This window comes from Ziziphus jujuba, chromosome 12 (genome assembly GCF_031755915.1).
Source record: "Ziziphus jujuba cultivar Dongzao chromosome 12, ASM3175591v1".
NCBI classification, from domain to species: domain Eukaryota; kingdom Viridiplantae; phylum Streptophyta; class Magnoliopsida; order Rosales; family Rhamnaceae; genus Ziziphus; species Ziziphus jujuba.
The window spans coordinates 3,383,994-3,403,649 of NC_083390.1; the positions used below are offsets into that span (position 1 = coordinate 3,383,994).

The window sequence follows — 19,656 nt, forward strand, 5'->3', positions numbered from 1 at the left end:
CGTATGCATCAGTAATTGAATTTAAGAGAGAGAGAGAGAGAGAGAGAGAGAGAGAGAGAGAGAGAGGTAAGAGCGAGAAAGAGAAACAAAGGTCAAAGCGAAGCAGTTGTAGTATGGGCATAGGGGTCATGATTTAGAGAGAGGATGTGGTATTTTTTTTCCAATATCAAGAATTTCAGAAAGCTCGTGAAGTGTTTTTTTTTTTTTTTTTTTTGATGTTTTTAAAAAACGACTTTTAGTTTTAGGGAAGTGTTTTTTTGTTTTTTTATATAATTTTTGCTTTGGCAGTGTGGACGAGAGAGAGAGAGAGAGAGAGAGAGAGAGCAGTAGGCATAGCAGCAGGCAGGTATTATCAGACTCCTTGAGGGAATTTACAGAACCTCTCAGCTTCGTCTTTTCCTTTTCTCGTGATCTTTTCTCTCTCCATAATCTCTCTTTCTCTCTATATTTCTATGTGCTTAAAAAAATTGTCCTTTTTAAAGGCTGTTGTTTGTGCGTGTTTTGCTGCTCCAAACCTTATAATAGACAAGAGTTTCCAACTGGGTTCTTATTTTTTAGAGCTAGTTTAAAGGAAAGGAAAAGTTTTTTCTTCTAGAAGGCGGACCAAGAGGATCGAGCTTTGTTTTTTGTTTGTTTGAGTGAAAGATAGGTAAGAGAGATTTCTTTCTATTTTATATTCTTGTGTTCTGAGTGAATTTGGGAACAACCCAGGTGGATATAACTTTGTTAGAAGAGGGAAAAAGAAAAAAAGAAAAAAAGAAAAAAAGAGGTAGATTTTTGTGTGTACTAAAAGAAAAACATTTGGATTTTGAAGAACGTAATAGAGATCATAGATAGAGATAGCGAAGAAGAAGAAGACATGACGAGTTGTGGAAGAAATGGAGCTGTAAGGCAGTATATACGATCGAAAGTGCCTCGTCTGAGATGGACTCCTGAGCTTCATCACTGTTTTGTGCATGCCATTGAGAGGCTTGGAGGCCATAAAAGTAACTTCTTCTTCTTCTTTTATCTCTTTGTCTTTCTTGGCTTTTGCTTTGTGTTTTTGTGTTTTTTGTTTGTTTATTGTTTGTTATTTGTTATTCTGGCAGAGGCAACGCCGAAACTTGTTCTTCAGTTGATGGATGTAAAAGGACTAACCATTTCACATGTCAAAAGCCATCTCCAGGTATATTTGCTTGCTTTGGCCTACTTATTTTTCTTATTTTATCTTATGTATTTATGTATATATTATTTTAATAAATGCTCTTTTTGTCTTTGCTTGGTTTTCACTTATTTATTTGGGTTTTTGTTTTTGTTCAAACCAGATGTATAGAAGCATGAGGGGTGACTTGGGCAGGCAAGGTATTCTAATAAGCTAACAAGAAGTTTCTTTTTGTTGTTGTTTTTCTTCAGATTCTCCTCTTTTAATTCTTTGAAATTTATATGTGTTATATGATATTATATCGCACACCTAAAACTGTTGGGATTCATTAAATTTAATGTTTGGAATTCTACCATTTTTTCTTTTAAGTTTTTACTCAATTGGTGCTTCTCCAAACTGAAAAAAATAAAAAATGCATGACCTCCTATCTTGGCATAGCTTTATTTCGCGTCAACTTCATTTATTGTTTTTCTCTTTCGTATATATGATTCCCAAAAATGGGTGAGAGGAAATGAAAACCATTATCCTTTTTGATCTTCCAATATTGGCATTTCTCATGAAACCCACAATCTCAGTCACATCTGCCATTAATTTGTTTTTAATATTTTTAGAACTATTTTGCTTGCTTTTAGTTTTTACATTATTTTATTTTAATTTCCCTTTTTGTTTTTCTATAAGCATTTATTCAATTCGCCGTGTTTTTGAAAACAGATAGGAATTCTACGCAACAAAGAAAACAATCTTTTGAAGAGAATGATGATGGGTGTGTTGACGAAGTAGTAAATGGTGTTGGTTTTCACCAATCTTCAAAACCCATCAGAGAATCAGATTCTCAGCTCATCTACAGTACTCCCCTCCCTTCAAAAAGGTGTGTAAACATCTATAAGCCCAACTTTTTTCTTTTTCTTTGTTTGGCTTGAGGGCAAAAGTGGGCAAGGTTGGTTTCAGGAAGTTTCAAGACTTTATTTTCAAATGTCAAAAAGTGAGACTCAGTTTGTGGGAGAAAGAAAAAAAAAGAGATCGGCATTGCATGGTCCTTTTTTATTTTTTTCTTTTCTTTTCTTTTCTTGATATTCTCCTCTTTTTTATGTTTGATATTTATCTATTTATTTTTTATTTATTTTTGTGGGGGTCTCAGAGCTAGGATCGAGACGACAAGTTCAATCTCAGAGAGCCTGCAATGCAGCCAAAGAATATGTGAGACAGTCACTAATCCGTACACTTTTGATGATTATCTGGTGGCAATGGGTGAGCATAATAAGGGAATAAAGGAGGCTCCTCATTCCACAGCCTTCTCTCTGCCACAACATCTCTACAACCTCAACCCTTTCAAATACGCTGTGCAAGAATCTGATTTCTTGAAGGTACACACTATCATAACCCATTTCTCTCTCTCTCTCTTTATATATATATATATATATTTATATATTTATATACATATATATCAGCCTGTATTGTGTTGTATGTATATATTCTTTTGGCCAGCTTTTTTGGGAGCGGTTGAGTGTAATGTTGGTCTTTGTTTTCTAGTTTCAAGCATGTTATGTAATTAAGAAAACGAGAACATGCTCTTATGACCAGAGAGAGCATGAAATGTCTATGCTTTTTGGGTCAACCTCTGCGCTCTCTCTATGGGGTTGCCTCATTTCGCATTTTTTCTGGGCAGAAGACTGCTCAGCTCTGCAGTACCTTCTTCGTTATATGAAAAATCTCCCCCTCTCTCTCCTCTCTCTTCTTTTTCTTATTCTAATTCGTTTTTTTAAGTGCAAAAAAAATTAAAGAAAAACCCCTTAAAGCATGCGGTTGCTGTTGCTTTATTTTGCTCTCATATTTTGGAGTGAGTTGGTTTGGATTGTGGTATTTTGAAATACTGATAAGACTGCCATTTACGTACTACAATTATTTTCCTTCATTATTCTTCTGTTACATTTATTTATGTTCTTTTAGTATAAAAGCATTTTCTTTGTAACAGTTTTTATTATTTATTATTATTGTTATTACTATTTTTCTTTTTTCTAATTGTTTCCAAATGAGTTGTCCGCAGAAAGTTAATTTTGGTTCAGAATCCAGACACTGCTTTTTTGTCTTTTATACCTGATTATCCAAAGAGACTTTACTCTTTTCACATGCCCCCTATCAAATTTTATTTTCGAGGCCTTCTATTCTTTTTTGGTTAGCGTTTCCAGGAGCTACATTAATTCCAAGAAAAAAAAACTCTTACATTTTCCTGTGTCCCTTCTACTGTCTCTTGTGAGATAGGGGGACCCTCCTAATATATATATGGCTGACCATTGCCAAAATAGAAAATTTCAAAATGACCCTTTTTTTTTTTTTTTTGCATTGGGGCAGATCGTACTCATTTAGAGGCTCTATAATAATTTGTTTTAGGACCAAAAGATATTTCAAAAAATAAAAATAAAAAACCGAGTCTTTGAATGGTCTTTGAAGTTGCAACAGGCATTATAACTTTTGTTGAATTATATATCTGGACCCCATCAGAATTTAATTTTCTTAACCATTTTCCATGATACCCATTAACTCTTTGTACTATTTGGGAAAGATTTTTCCTTGTTTTGGAAGATAGTAGGCTGCCAGCGATCCGATTAAACTAAGTTCATATTCTAATATCTTTATACTTTACTTTTTGAATTCAAATATATTTCACTTTTCGGTAAAAATTAAAGTTAAAATTCAAATATATATGTTTGTAGAGTGTCTGGAATGAGAATGAAACCAAAGATTTTACTCATTCTAATTTGTAAAAATCCTAATTACAAATACATCTTTTGTGTATAGGTTAACAAGCTAAGAGATCAAAACCATGAACCAGAATGGAGATGTAACAATGAGACTACCACTAGGGCAGAAGCTGAAGATGGCGAAGCTGGCCGGTGCGAGTTGTCATTGTCACTGTCTTTGCATCACCCCTCATCTCATAGGAGTAATGCATCCTCGAGCGAAGTGAGCGAGGCAATCTCATCCTACTCTAAGTCCAATTACAAGGATTGCTCAAGCTTCTCATCAGGGAAACGGAGTATCAATTTAGATCTTTCTATCACTCTTTGTGGTAACTGACCTATATCTTTGTAGAAAAATCATTTGTGTAATCCTTTGTGGCTACAAACTCGTACCATATTTCTTTGTTCTTTTCTATCTAAATTTGGTAATAGTTATTCCTTCTCAATTTCTTGTCTAGTATTAAGATCCACTTATATTTGTCTAGTCTTATTGTTTTGTTAGGTCATATTAGTTTTTAATATATGATCGATATTTGTAAATGAGAAATGGGATTATATTTATGAATTTAATGTATTCTAAGCAGTGAATTAATCCCGTTTACCTGGATTTTGCAAGGACAATGCTGGTTTTGTTATGTGAGAGAACATGCATTAATTTTTGGTCTGACTTGCAAAAGTGAGCTATGAATAAATCAAAAGCAACTCTTGTTTTTATTTACATCATCCTCGAAACAGATTGAAATAAATAAATAAATAAATGACATTTTAAAATGTTAGATATTCTCAATGTATTAGCCATGATCATAACAACAACAACAATAATAATAATAATAATGATGTGAAGTGATTCAATAACAGGTTTGTGTTAGTAACGGGATTGGTATTAATTTTTAGTCGTAATATTTCATTAAATTGAATGATTCATCAAATGGAAGGGTGTGTGTTCTAAATGCTCAATTGATTTATTTTCTGTATTTATTATTATTATTATTATTATTTATTATTTATTTTTGTATATATATATATATATAAATTGGAATACAAGTTATCAAGAATTAATAAGATACAATAGAAAAATTAGATTTGAGGTATGTAAGGCTGCCTGTTAGATGAAAACCTGATGGAAGGATAGAGAGAGTATGTCTATTGTTCTTGGTTCTTTGTTATCTGTTCTGTAGGTTAAAATTTTTTATGATTATTCATTAATTGCCTATAAAATATTTGTAATTTAGTTAAATATGGTTCTATAATTATGTATGTAGATCTTGAAAATACGATATTATAATTGATGCATGTTTAATTTGTTTATGATATGGTAGCACTTACATAAAATTTTATACAGCCAATTGCGTGCATAAATGAAATAATTAATTCATCAATTCATGAAAAGGAGAAGTGATTGAAGTATCTGCTACTTTTTGCTTTTGGGTAATTTATATATTTCCTATCAACCTAAAAGTGATTCCTACAACATCATATTCCCAAATAGAAATTGATAGATAATGTTGAGAAATACAAGAGCTTGTTCAATTATATGTAACTATTTGAGAAAACGTACAACATAGGTTGAACTAAACGGTGTTATGATCATTTAAGCTCTTATTGCAAGTATCATAGGCATTAGTCACTGAACATTCCTTCTTGCACAAAGTGCTTCCACTTTAAAATTTGTAGGAGGTTTAATTGCCTGTATAAGTGAGAAATAATTAATTCATGAAAAAGAGGAGTGTTTAAAGTATATATGACTTTTTTATTTCTTATCAATTTTTAACTTAAAAGAGATTCCTACTAAATCATTCCAATAGACATTATTAAACATGTTAGTATACGATTTAAATAATATATTAATATATGATTGATACAATCCAATGATAATTCTTAATTTCTAGTATAAGATTTGGTGCTAAAATTTTTCCTTCCAAAATTATAGTATAATAATGCTTTAAGTAATTCAAGAACATGTTCAATAATATGAACTTTGTGAGGACACCATTTTTTTTTTTGGTGGAAACTTATAACATAGGTTGAAATAAATGGTGTGACGATCATTTAAGCTAATTATCATATCCCTTAGTCACTAAAACATTCCTTCTTACACAAAATGCTTCCAATTATACACTTTTAGATTAAAATTAAAGATGTTTTTAAACTTGTATAAAGAATTCCAAATTTTTGCCATTAGACAAGAGGTGGTTTTTCACCTGTTGAAAGATCTTCGCTAGGGAATACAAATTTCATCTGCATTATTATTTGGGGTTTTTTCGAAAACTAGCCACTTTACAATTGCATTTTAGAAAAATAGCAAATTTTTTTTATTTTTTTAAAAACTAATCAATATTTTACCCATTTGGACTAAAGTATCCTTATCTATATATATATATATATATATATATATATATATATATATATATATATTTTTTTTTGTTCTTTTCTCTATCAAAAGGCCTGCTGGCCATGAATCTCATCCGCTGCTGCTTATCTCTTGCTCGGAGATCTCCTTCCCATTTCCTGAATCTCTCCACCACGCAAACCCTAGTCTCTCCATCATCATCTCGCTCTAAGTTGATCACCTTCCAAACAATGGTCTCGCGCGCTTACACGACGCCGTCTCATTCTTCCGGGAAGCTACTCTTCCGTCAGCTCTTCGAGAAGGATTCCTGCACCGATACTTACTTGCTCGCCGATGTCTCTCATCCCGATAAACCTGCTCTGGTTAGCTTTCCTTTCCATGTCAAATTGATCTCTAATGTTGATTAATGTTCTTTCAGATATTTATTTTGTTTTTTTATTTCCTCTTAGAAAGTTCGCATTTTTATTATTATTATTATTATTTATTTTTTTTTGGGTTTCCCGCTTGTTTATGTTTTGATGTAAAAATACTTAGTAACTTGCAAATTTATACATATCTAAAATGTAGGATTGTGCCATTTCAGAATTAGCATCGAGCATCGATCACTTTTTATGATTATTATTGCAATTTTATTTTAGGCTCAACAATGTAAATTTTACGTTGTCCTGTTCACAATCAAAGCACGTAACTTCTTAATAAGGATTCATGTCATTGAGGAAATTTTTTGTCCTGAAAATATGCTGTAAGAATCTTAGACCTGCGTACGCAAATTTGATGCATTCGTATTACATGTGTTTATTTGATTTGCAGTTGATTGACCCAGTTGACAAGACAGCGGAGAGAGACCTTTCCCTTGTTAAAGAGTTGGGACTCAAGTTAATTTATGCTATGAACACGCATGTCCATGCTGACCATATAACTGGCACTGGCCTCATAAAGGTTTGATACCACTTACCTACATAAATATAATAAGTAATTTTGCCTTTTGTTGCTTTGAATTTCTTCGCCAAAGTGCTAGTTTATCATTAGAGTTTGTTTCTATTTGATGCTGTAGAAACAAAAATGGAAATTTAGCTTTTTTATTTTCTTTAAGCATTCCACTGATATGTGAATTTGTTTATTGTAGACCAAGGTTCCAGGTGTGAAATCTGTCATTTCTGAAGCAAGCAAATCAAAAGCGGACCTCCTGATTCAAGCTGGTGATAAGATATATTTCGGTGACCTGTTTTTGGAGGTTGGACCAAAGCAGCTTGTTACTTATATAATTAGTTTTTTACAAAGTGGAGCAGAGAAGCTTGTTGTTTCTGTTGTTATTTTATTTTATGGAGAACTATATTATACAGAAGCATGCATACTTGTTTCTGTTACCAAAGAAATTGAGAATATTATTAGGTTGTGAAAAAATCTTAGGGTGAATGTCTGTTCATATGCATGGTGAAGCAGTAGCCATACTAGTTCCCAGTTTCTTTCTTGAATCTTGAGCACTGTTTCAGAATAGTCCATCATCTATTTGTTGAGCCTGCTTAGTATGGTATTCTTCTGAGGGATCGAGCCTCAGATATGGGCCAGATATGGTATTCTTCTGACTCGTATTATCAGTTTTGATATCATAGTGTCAATGTATGTGGTTTTGAATTGTTGCACATTCATTAAAGGTTGTGATGCAGTTGGCTCTTCAGCTTCTTCCAATATAAATTGATTCACGTGCCTTCAACATTCAACATTGTTTTTACAATCAAATAGTTACTGCACTGCATCATGTATGTCCATTCTCTTGAAGAGTTTTGCATTGAAGCTTTTATATGTTAGGAAGTCCAATTTTAACTTGTTGCACTTTAGCTAATTACAGTCTTCATTTGATATTGCTATTAGAAACTTTTAATTTTGTTTCTTAAACATGCCCTTAAAATCGGTCCTCTCTCCCAAAGTTTGAGTGACTATACCGTATAACTTTTCTAATGACTTTCTCATTCTCATGCTGGTGACTAGTCGAAGGGTTGTTTCTTGGGCACATCTAAAATATGGAAATAACATATTTGATATGATGTCTGGAATCTGTTATGGAAGAAAACAATGAAAAAAAGAAGAAAAAAATAACAAAAGAAAAAAAAATTCTTGATTGTTAAAGTAGGAATTGAAGAAGCATCATGTACGCAAATCTATTTGTTGCATAAATGATTAAAAAGTGAAAAGGGGATACTTTAAGGTCTCTTGCACTTGCATTCCTACGTTCCTGCAATGCAATTAATGTTCTAAAAATTCTATTTTAATTGTTTATATGTATCAGTACATGAATTCTTATCCATGCAAGGATGATAACCATTGACAATTGACAAGCCTGAAAATTTAATGGTTTCATGTTTCTCATTTTTTAACAACCATGAGGATTGATAAGACTAGGTTTTTAATGTAATTTGATGGTTACAAGAATATTACTTCCTATTTATGACACTTGATGATTGTTCAAGAATATCATTTTAAATTTTCTTATCTAATAACCATTCGTTAAATGTTATTCGTCTTAGGTCAATGGCATCCTCTAGTGACTCGTGGACAAAAGAATACAATGAAGCATTAAAGCTTGCTAATGATATCAATGGCATGATATCCGAACGGGGTTCACTGCCTGCATCAGGACCCGAATCCCAGAGGCATGCCTCGGCCATTCGGAGGAAGATCACAATCTTAGGGACTAGACTTGATAGCTTACTGTCCCTTTTGTCTAAGCTTCCTGGAAAGCAGCCCATGTAAGTTTTCTTTGTTGAATTGCATCATTTATGAAAGAGACTACCAAATGTGCAGTTTAAACATTTTCTTGGTCGGACATGATAATTATAAGACTGTAGCAGTGAACATGACTTCTGGTTGTTTTTGCTGTGTGAAGTTGATTAAAATGGTTGTTGTGTTTGAACAGATCAGAGAAAGAGATGAATCGCCGCAAGGACATGCTTTCAAATTTGAGATCAAAAGTTAACCAGATGGCTTCGACATTGAACATGTCAAACTTTGCTAACAGGGATAGCTTGCTTGGACCTGAAATAAAGCCAGCTGATGCCATGAGTAGGACTGTGGGCTTGGACAACCGTGGCCTTGTTGGTTTTCAACGGCAAGTAATGAAAGGCAAGTAACTTGACGTGTGTAGAACGGTACAGTTTATTTATGTGTTTGCTAGTTTTTGCAATATGGATTTTCATGTGTCTGTCTTTGGAGCAGAGCAAGATGAAGGTCTGGAGAAATTGGAAGACTGTAGTAAGCACAAAACATATCGCACTGGCTGTCAATGAAGAACTTGACCTACACACTAGACTTATTGTATGTTCCTTGTATTCGATCTGTCGTATTTGAATCTCATATAACTATCATTTATATAAATATACTATGCACTCTGAATTTTTATGCTTTCTGCGCTGTTCTATTTACAGGATGACTTGGACAGCCACGTGGATGTGACGGACTCCCGGCTACGGGTATCTTTTAATTTTCATTATGTTTATGTTGGAATGTGCATGTAGTGGTCTTGTATCTGAGGATCAGAGATGCATCTTTGGTGTCAGATGCATTATGATGAATGCCATCCTCATAAGTTATTTAATTGTTCTTGGAGATGAATCGAAACAGAAGAGGTGTCATTAATCATTTAATTTGAGTGGAAGAAAAATAGTAGATGACAACCTGGTGTTTTTCTGTAAAGTCGTGATATATTCTGTCTTTCTATTTATATGGTGAATGGAAAAAGAATATTAGGATAGCTGCCTGGTTTGAGTTAACTTTGTTGTCAAAATATATATTTTCTGTAAAATGTTATGGAATTCTAGTGTATTTCCAACTTTTAGATTGAGTTTGATTATCTAAATCTACTAGTGATCTCGAACATAAGAAAAGAGAAAATTAAAAAGTAAGAAGCAGGCTACTCAACATTTCATAATAGATGATTTCGCCTAGCTGAGATGTGATCTTCGCGCTCTGTCAGTATTTATCTTATCTGATAATTGGCAGTCGGTTATAATGAGGACAGTCATTGTAGCTTTGACTTCTGTCTTGATATGTTTCATTCAGTTTGTTCATTTATATTTATGCTTGAAATTGAAGATATGCACCAATTGCATCTCTGGTGGTGGAATCTTAGTACTTGTTGTTTGTGGTCTTTTCTTATTTATGTAACAGCGGGTGCAGAGGAACTTGGCAATTTTGAACAAGAAGACAAAGGGTGCATGCTCCTGCATGTGCATGCTTTTATCAGTGGTTGGGATTGTAGTTTTGGTAGCTGTTATTTGGATGTTGGTCAAGTACTATTATGAAGTTGTGTTTTTGTTTGAATTTAATGGGAGGTTTGAATGTGAAACCATAATATATATATCTATGGGTTATCTTTAGGAAGCAATATATAATGTACACTACTAATGTATAATGTATTATGCGCTGGTTTGAAAATATTATTTAGCCATTTTCATTATATTGTTGCACAAATCCCGTTAGGTGTATGTTATTTTGGTTCTGGAAAATTTTCCAACCCGAGGAAAATTTTTCCTCTTTTTTTTTCTTCTGGCGGGAATTTTTATACTCCTGGAGGAAAAAATTTCCTCCAGGCGGAAAATGTTTTCCTCCAGGCAGAAAAATTGTCCTTCAGGCTTTTTTCGTGTCGGAAAAAACGTTTCCTCCATCTGTTATGTTTTGTTGTATTTGATTTGCAGATAAATGGATTCAGATTACCAACGAAGATTGAAAATCATTTGGACATTTCATAAAATGATATGTAAACTAAAGACTGAAAATCAATTCCAGAAAGCATCTTTTCATTTAGGATTAAATTCAAAAAAAAAAAAAGATATGAAATAATTATCAAAACATATTATTGCCATCTCCAATGCCGAAAGCCAAAGGATATATTTGCTTATTGCCATCCATGCCCGATGCAATATACATGTACCCTTTGTATTTCCCTTTCAATGTAGTTGCATCAACAGCCAATACGGGTCTTATGTGGGATTTAAATCCCCTAATGCTTGCTCCAATCGCCATAAAGAAATATACAAAATTGTTATTATCGTCTGTTTTGATACGTGTAACAGTCCCAGGGTTCTTCGACACTAACTCAAAACAGTAGGCAGGTAACTTAGCAAAATTCTCCTCTGGAGATCCCCTAACATTGTTAAGTGTATACTCTTTACCTCTCCATGCTTTGTTGTAGCTTATATTCACCCCATATTTCTGCAAAAAATCATGTTGAATTTCTTTGGGTTTGTAAACACGTGCAATACCTTCATATTTAGATTTGATACATTGCCCGATAACCCGGCTACTGGCTTGCTTGTGTTCTCGATGCACGATATCTAACGAGCAACTGTGTACATTATCAAAAATTCTCACAACAAATATTTCTCCATTTTTAAATGTGGTTGCACGTAGTCGCCATTTACAAGTATTTTCCAAGCATACAACCTCATACCGTTGTGTAGTTGATCGTGTCACCTTGAACTCCTTATTTTCTCGCATGCAATAGATACTCAGTTTATTCGGTAGGTCACGTTTGTTGCGAAATAATTGTCCAACTACTATGCTCTCACAGCCAGTGAACTTTGACGAAAATATGGCCATAGAACCACTTCTGTTGCTCGATGATATGTGGTCACTTGTAGCACGATGAACCCTAACATCATCAACTCCTTCATTGTTCATTTCAGGATGCATATCATTATCATTATCCAGCAACTCATGATCAAAATCTACATCATTATGACCAACATCATCCCCTGCTGCATTGTAATTCTCATCATGATCAATATGATGCAACTGCTCATACTCCTCGTCGTTAGGAAACCGTTCAGCATAGTCACCTCCAACATCAACTCCTTCGTGAATGTTAAATGATGTCCAGGCCCCCCCACGAACATCAACTTGATCTCTAAACTGAGTTTCTTGAACCATAATTTCCTGAGATGTAGCCTGAATTGGTTCAGTACCGGAAGCTTGTGGTAGACGACCGCCAATTGGAGGACAAGAAAAAGAATGAAGATTACTCCCACTATCCGAAGCAAATGCTGTTTGATGAACATTTCTACATACATGTTCAACTTTTGAAATCACCTCAACATACAATGGAGGCCGCATCATTGTCATCCCTCCATTCCTCACTTCTTGAAGAAAGCATTTCACATCCCTATCACATCGTATTTCTGTAGGATCCAACTTTTCTGCACATCGTCCATATATCCATTTTAGCTTTAGCAAATATTCATTTCGATCTATCTCAATAGAATTGAAAATCTCATCCTCTAACTCTAATTTTGTGCATCTCTTGCCGACGGAAACCATTACATTTTTACCATTTCGATATTCCCAATCACCACTATCATTTTGTACCAATGTTCCATTGTATAAAACCGCAATTACAATGTCATCATCTTCCATTTGACTACAAAATTAAATGAATAACGTTAAACTAAATCAATAAATATATACAATTTTGAATAATATTAAACAAACATATTAACTATATTAAAAAAGTTGATTCTGTTTTTTTTTTTCGGGCCAAATATAGCTTTTTCCTACTGGCGGAAAACTGGCGGAAATTTGCGAAAACTGACAAACTGGAGGAAATTGGCGGAAATTCATCTTTTTCGCCAAATTTTCTCCGTTTTTACTGTTTTTCGCAATTTTTCAGTTTTACACAAAATTTCTCCCATTTTCAAACCATATGCCACCTAAAGTATCTTTAAAATCACATAGAACATCTCATAAATCAATTTCTTGCATACCCATATCAAATAAAAAGCTTAAAAAACCCTAAACTAATAAAACTTACAAGAAAAAATAGAAAGAGAAAAAACAAAAAAAACACATATTTCCTTACTTTCATCTAATAAGAAAAAAGATAAAATTTTTACCTGATTTTAGTTTGAGATATGAGAAAATACAAAAAAATGAGAGTGAGAGGCGATGAGATGCAAAGAGTTTAGAGAAACCCCACGAACAGTTTTGTATAAACCCCACCCTCACGAACGAACGGCTGTGTAGAAGAAAGGAAAGCTTTTGTGTAATTTTCAATTTTATCAAGGGTATTTTTGTCCCAAGATGGCTAGTTTTTTTTAAAAAAAAAAATTTTGCTATTTTTCTAAAATGGAGTTGTAAGGTGGCTATTTATGGGAAAAACCCTTATTATTTGTCACAAAATTATACATAGTGGGCCCCGTAAGCTCAAAAATTGACAACCCGACCCAGCATATGAAAATATATAAAAAATGGGTCAACTCTATGCAATGGCCGCGAACAAACCCGAAGTCATAGAACCCACACCATGGGCCACGGGACTCACTGCGCTGATTGAGCTCCCGGAATACATGTGGTCCATTCTCCAACTATCTATTATCTAATATCTATGCCTCCTGCATCTGAAAACACATTAATTGCTGTGGAAAATCTTGGCGAGATTTTTATTATTATTATTATTATTATTATTATCATCATCATCATCATCATCATCATTATTATTATGGGTATGTTATATGATGATAATAATAAAAAAAATCAAAATTAATCTTTTGTAAAAGAAGGCAAATACAAAATTGTTAGACATTTAGTTCTGCAAAATAAGTTTTATCTGCCAATTTTTGTGTTCTTTTCGCAATCAAGTTCCCACGTTATGATATTAGTCAAGGAGCAATAAAATGCTCCAAAAAGTTAACAGAAACTTGAAAGCTACTTTGCAGAGAATATACCCAACAATTGTGATACAATATCCTCTCTTATTCAAATTTTTTTAATGCAATTCCAATTTTTGCCTGCTCTGATCCTGAGTCCTGAGTCCTGACACCTCAGGAGAGAATGATAGCGTCGTCAGTTTATATATGATACAACGTTGTTGGTCCCGGAGAGAGAACATTAAGAAATTACAAGGAATACCTAAGCTTATATCTAAGATTCTCATTTTCTGACTTCTTACACCCCTATAAATCAATGACAATTCAGTTTGCAGAAGCATGATGACTTCGAGCTTGGAGTGAACGAAAAAATAAGAGAGTAAATGTTATGAATCATTGCATTTCAAACCACAGTTAATAGATCTTTAAAAGGTCAAGCTACATAAAATTGTCTCACAGTGGTTATCCTTCATCGAGCAACTTTTTTCTGTTATAAATTTTGTGAAGAAAGCCCCTGAGAATTAAAGGGGTTGATAAAATGCTTACTAGTCCATCAACTGCGTAATAAAACAAGATAAAATATATATATATATATATATAAGGAAAAATGATCCACCAACCATAAAACTGTTCAAAGAGGTGGGAACAGACAGAAGACTCAGCTAGAGATGATTCTAAAGCCTTCAATCATAATTTTTAAGGCTTTTGACCCCTCAATTTGGCATCTGAAACCAGCGGCTTGATGCATAGCCGTGGCTTTGTAGTGACAAGATTTTGTGGAAGAACAGATACAGCAACCATTAGAGACCCGTTGGGCAATCCAGAAATGGGTAGCAGCTCAACAAGAACAGAAAGCTGTAGATTTGAATATAATCAGTAAGAACAATCGTAAAAAAAAATGTCAGGACAAAGTACGTCTGTCAGTGAGTAAATAAAGTTAAAGGCTTTTCACCTCTGGAGATTTAAGGTCCACTACTGAATCTGATACAACATCTTTGACCGCAGCAGCCACTGTAGCAAAGCAGTTGTTGCGATCCAACAATTTAAATGCAGTCGAACCATCTGAAGTATGTTTCGGAATCTTCATCTCCGTCTCTTCAACTCCTCTTCTGTTGTATCCAACTGCAAACTATTTATCAATTAAAAACTATGATCTATGGAAAAAGTTGCTATATACATCAAACAAATTCCCATGCACACGCCTCAACAAATCCCCATGACAGACCATAGTATGCATGTTGGATGACCACAAGTGCACATTTATGGTGATAATGCATTAAACTTCTACCTTCAGAGGCCGTGCAAGTGTGTTATGTTTCTCATTCATGAACTCACGAACAAGCTTTGTTACAACTCCTCGTAGCTCCTTCTCATTCAAATTACAAGTAGTTTGGATAGGGAAAATGCGATGACACCACCTACAACGCATAAATGTCATCCTTCAGCTTTGTCAAAAGACAAGAGTCGGTTGTATATTAAAAAATCTTCATACAAAGATGTGATATGAAATATTAGTAAAAGATATCAAATGCCAAAAAACTGAAGAGTTGATATTGAGTTCTTATATTATAATTTTGACATTAGTCCTTCACATCTCCAATAATGAACATTTGTACCCGTAGATAAAGCATAACTAACAAAATATGAAAAACAAAATATTATTTTCTTCATAATAAATGTCATGAATATCTAAGACAGATTTGAATACCTGGGAAGAAGTTTAGATAAGAATGGTGCTACCAAAAACCCAAAAATACAGAATGCACAATTTTTAATAAATTGGGAAAAATGCCTCTTGTTACACTCAAAACATGCAGAAAGCATAAAATAAACCACTCACTGGGGTGAACTAGTACTCCTAGTTTCCAGAGACTGGACAATATTTGCCACAATACCGACAGTGTCATGACAGGAGCTTCTGGGTAATGTAAACAGAAGCAAACCGCTCCTCGTCAGCTTAACCAGAGAAAGAGCAGGACTCTTTTCTCCTACATCTACATTTGCCGTAGACAAAGAGGTACCATCTGAAAGATCACCTGCCATTGTAATAGGAACATAAGCTATAAGGCTATACTTAGTAAAGGGTCTGACAGAAAGAAAACCCAGAAGAATTCAAGTCAAATTTGCCATAAAATTACTAGTGCAGGTAGTGCTCTCGTAATTTTTAGAAGAATCTTTGCTTTCCTCATCAATGATGCAATCCTCAACTATATCCTCTGCACATGTTTTCCTTCTTTTAGAAGTGGAATTTTCATCAGAGTTACCCAAGGTTCTGAAACTGCAAGTAGCAGAGGATGCAACATACTGCAAAACAATAAATAAATAAATTTCCAAGAATGTCAGGTGAAGTAACAGGAAAAATGCACCATAATTCCACGAATTTGAGGCCTCTAAATTGTATATTGGATGCAACTTCAAAAGAAAAGAAAATAAGAAAATAATGCAACTGCAACAGTGAATATTTCCCATTTCAATTTATTTTACTGATTGTTGGGGGTTTCAAATGGCAATTTCACGTTCCATCCATCACAAAGATGGCATGTTCACTCCTCCCACAAGGATATAGTAGGTAGTGCTGCCTGTAGTTAAACTATGGTGAACTAAATTGTAGAGACTAAATTGTAGAGTCACAGAAGCCTTTGATTCAGAGTTTAACAAATGACCCTTGTTATCCGAAAATTTGCAATATTTGGACCGTTTGTAGGACTGGATACTCGGATAAACTACTGCTGCAGAAGCAAGAGTGTAGCGACGCAACTAAACTTTTTATGGCATGCTTAGTATATGCATATTAACCCGAAATGTTGAGAAACGCATGGGATTTCGAAATAGAAACTTAAACAAAACAAATTTTCAAACAAAGCCTCTACCTTTCCAAGGATGGAGATTGCTTCTTTTGTGGCGCTTTTCTCCCTTTCTGATAAAAACAGGAAAGTTTGATACTCCAACTTGAAGAACAAAAACATGTATATAATTCAGGAAACAAACATTTCCTAAACGGCATACTCATAAGGGCTGCGAGAGTAATACTAAAAGCAGTAGCAATTTAAAACAGAAAATAAATGAGTTCTCTTTTTCTTCTTTATTCCTCTTTTTTCAACAATGCTAAAACCATGCATTTTAGCCTGACTACCACGATATCCATTCTTAAAAGCACATAAAATTGAAACCAATACATGATAAGGCTTAATACCCAATTCACAATTTCACCACCAGTATGAGAAAAACCACTAATTACGACAAATAATAACGATAAAATACAAGAAGACAAAGACAAAATTTGCTAAAATAAACTTGAAACTCAAAACCTAAAAGACTCAGCAACACAAACAATTACTAAAGCCCCACTTAGCAGAAGCTCTATTTTGCAAATTTAAAGCAAACCCAGATAATCATAGAGGCCAAAAATAAAAGAAAACAATAATTCAAACAAAAAAACAAAATGAAGATGGAAAAAACGAAAAAAAGGAACTGACTGATGGTGCAGGTTATAAGGAAGCCAGAGTGAGAGTTTTGGAGAAGAGAAGAAGGAGCATTATAGTTATAGCGAGGTATACTGATGACCTCATAATGCTGCTCCCATGGCTTCATGATGAAGCTCGAGCTCTTCTTCTCTTCCTCTTCCTTTCTCTGCTGCTGATTGCTGACCTCTGTCGTTTTCTCTTCCTCTGTTTCGTCTTCTTTATCTTCTGGTTGTCTTTGGTTTGCGGCTTCTCCTTCCTCTGCCATCTTTTCCTTGCTTACCTCCACACTATCTTTGCTTTCAACTTCGAAAGTTCGAAACTTTACAAAGGTTCCAAGCGAAATAGCGAAAGAGGGGGCCGTGTTTACTGTTAGGTTTCCCTTGGTCGGATGCTAAACGAAATCAATTTATTCCAGTTTGGTGATTTTAGGAAAATAACACAAACAAATTTGGTTACCTCCCCATGATTAATTATCAGACTCATTTGCCTTTTTTTAAAAAAAATAAAAAATAATAATAGACAAATCATACACAATCTGATAAAATCAATATGTATTATGCCAAATAATCTAATAATTCTAGTATATATAATCAATATAAATAAAACCATATAAACATAAATAATAAATTTAAAAATATGTAGAAATAGATATTAATTATGTATTAATTTTAGCATTTTAGATGGTCATTTAATTAGCATATGAATCCCATTTATAATTATTGTTACTGTTGAGAAATAGCATTTTTTTATATTTGGTAGTATATGGGCTGATTATTTTGTGCCATGCAAACTTGGTAGCTAATCATACATGCCTCGGAAATTGTAACATGTGCATTATAACAAATACTATGTGTTTGATTTATAACCAAAAAAAAATATATGTTTGATCATTAGCAACTTGATATACCACTTTAGCCATACAAAACTTGTATAAAAGAAGTTTTGTTGAACGAGAGGAAAATTTGTGCAAAAGAAGATGTTATATATAGCAATTATATTACTTATGTTAAATATTATGATTTGTTATACGAAATTTTATGCATGTATACTAATTATATATATAAAATAGTTCTTCGTGCAGAAGGTAGGCCAAGGAGAATCTCAAATGAGACCGTTCTTTAAACTTGACTTGCTAATAATACTAGTTATTTTGAATTTTCTTTTTTTTTTTTCTAATGAAGCGCATAGTTTTAGTGGTTAAATACTTTTAATTGTACCTATGAAAATACGAGTTCAAATTATAAAAAAGAGGAATTTTAAATAGTTTGTAATCAGATGAATTGTTCAAAAAAAATATATATATATATATATATTAGCTACTAGCAAGCTTCTAGTGCAAGATTAAACTTTTATTCATAGAAAGAAAAAATTTTAGATAGTTTGTAAGTAGATGAATTGTTCCTAAAAAAAAAATAATAATAAAATATCTTTATTTTCTTTTGCCCATTGATACTTATAACTACTAGCAAACTTCTAGTGCAAGACTAGACTTTTATAAATATCGATTTTACTTTATTTTCTATGGACTGGCAAGAGAATTAGTTAAAAGTAATGGAATTTTTGTTTTATCATGTCATAATGTCTTTGTTTTCTTTTGTAGTCCTTAAACCAACATGTATTATAAGATAGAGTCGTTTTTTTGCCAACAACGTAAAATAAAATTGGAAACTTCAATTTGTGTATTTCTAAATTTCAAATTGTCTCGTTTTATTTTATTATCCAAAATAATTATTTTCATCAATTTTATGAAAATGAGGTAATAGAGAATTAAACTTTGCAACTGCATAAAGTAACGTCTTTTTTGATCAATTACAGGAAGAGATTTTATTATTAGACCTTGAATACAAATCGGAAGTTATCAACAATAAAAAAAAATTTATAACTAACAAAAATTTTGTTTAGACATCTTAGATTTTATCCTAATTATATTTAAACTCTATATTTTTAAAAAAATTATCATAAGCAGAATAGCTGTTTAGAGCCGAAGAAGCTCTAGCACTTGCCTTTAGGGATTAAAGTTGTATGAATCTCCAGTGGCTCCTTCCATCGTGTCATCAAAACGACCTGTCAAAGGAATTGGTCGTTCTTCAGGGGATATTTCCGCAAATTTACCCTTATAACTCCATATCTTGAAATTTCTTTTTTCTCACTTTTTTTTTGATAAATCAAAGAAATTTCTTTTGAGTTTTCCTTTCACAAGACCAAAATCTGTTCAAAAGAAGAATATATTATATGTGATAAGTATATCATGTTATTCTAATTTTTTTTATTAATTACATACAATGTGAATTTAATGATATAAAATCACTTACAATATTATATGATA

The 19,656-nt window shown here is 33.2% G+C and overlaps 3 protein-coding genes and 1 pseudogene across 3 annotated transcripts; 3 read left to right on the forward strand and 1 right to left on the reverse strand.

The window, feature by feature from the left end:
• LOC107428294 (myb family transcription factor MOF1) lies at positions 1-4,480 on the forward strand. Its single transcript, XM_048462103.2, has 7 exons — positions 1-649; positions 815-986; positions 1,089-1,165; positions 1,305-1,341; positions 1,853-2,009; positions 2,280-2,505; positions 3,938-4,480. The coding sequence occupies exons 2-7, from the start codon at positions 860-862 to the stop codon at positions 4,214-4,216; spliced, it is 903 nt and encodes a 300-aa protein (XP_048318060.1). The 5' UTR covers positions 1-649; positions 815-859; the 3' UTR covers positions 4,217-4,480.
• Positions 4,481-6,327: 1,847 nt separating this feature from the next.
• On the forward strand, positions 6,328-8,030 carry LOC107428280 (persulfide dioxygenase ETHE1 homolog, mitochondrial-like). The gene is made up of 3 exons (XM_016038789.4): positions 6,328-6,591; positions 7,040-7,168; positions 7,356-8,030. Exons 1-3 carry the CDS (start codon positions 6,334-6,336, stop codon positions 7,626-7,628), a joined length of 660 nt encoding a protein of 219 aa, XP_015894275.2. The 5' UTR covers positions 6,328-6,333; the 3' UTR covers positions 7,629-8,030.
• Positions 8,031-8,730: 700 nt separating this feature from the next.
• Positions 8,731-10,618, forward strand: LOC107428279 (syntaxin-51-like; annotated as a pseudogene).
• Positions 10,619-14,238: 3,620 nt separating this feature from the next.
• Positions 14,239-17,764, reverse strand: LOC107428296 (uncharacterized). The gene is made up of 7 exons (XM_016038812.4): positions 17,343-17,764; positions 16,737-16,783; positions 16,005-16,170; positions 15,707-15,902; positions 15,155-15,284; positions 14,819-14,995; positions 14,239-14,721 (listed from the first exon to the last, which is right to left on the reverse strand). The coding sequence occupies exons 1-7, from the start codon at positions 17,593-17,595 to the stop codon at positions 14,563-14,565; spliced, it is 1,128 nt and encodes a 375-aa protein (XP_015894298.1). The 5' UTR covers positions 17,596-17,764; the 3' UTR covers positions 14,239-14,562.
• Between the last annotated feature and the right edge of the window lie 1,892 nt (positions 17,765-19,656).

Coding starts and splice junctions, on each gene's coding strand:
- LOC107428296 (XM_016038812.4), bottom strand. CDS start 17,595: ATGGCAGAGGAAGGAGAAGCCGCAAACCAAAGACAACCAGAAGATAAA. Junction 15,903..16,004: donor CGAGAGCACTACCTGCACTA/GTAATTTTATGG, acceptor TTACAATGGCAG/GTGATCTTTCAGATGGTACC. Junction 14,996..15,154: donor CACTTGCACGGCCTCTGAAG/GTAGAAGTTTAA, acceptor ATTGATAAATAG/TTTGCAGTTGGATACAACAG.
- LOC107428294 (XM_048462103.2), top strand. CDS start 860: ATGACGAGTTGTGGAAGAAATGGAGCTGTAAGGCAGTATATACGATCG. Junction 987..1,088: donor GAGGCTTGGAGGCCATAAAA/GTAACTTCTTCT, acceptor TTATTCTGGCAG/AGGCAACGCCGAAACTTGTT. Junction 1,166..1,304: donor ATGTCAAAAGCCATCTCCAG/GTATATTTGCTT, acceptor TGTTCAAACCAG/ATGTATAGAAGCATGAGGGG.
- LOC107428280 (XM_016038789.4), top strand. CDS start 6,334: ATGAATCTCATCCGCTGCTGCTTATCTCTTGCTCGGAGATCTCCTTCC. Junction 6,592..7,039: donor ATCCCGATAAACCTGCTCTG/GTTAGCTTTCCT, acceptor TTTGATTTGCAG/TTGATTGACCCAGTTGACAA. Junction 7,169..7,355: donor CTGGCACTGGCCTCATAAAG/GTTTGATACCAC, acceptor TGTTTATTGTAG/ACCAAGGTTCCAGGTGTGAA.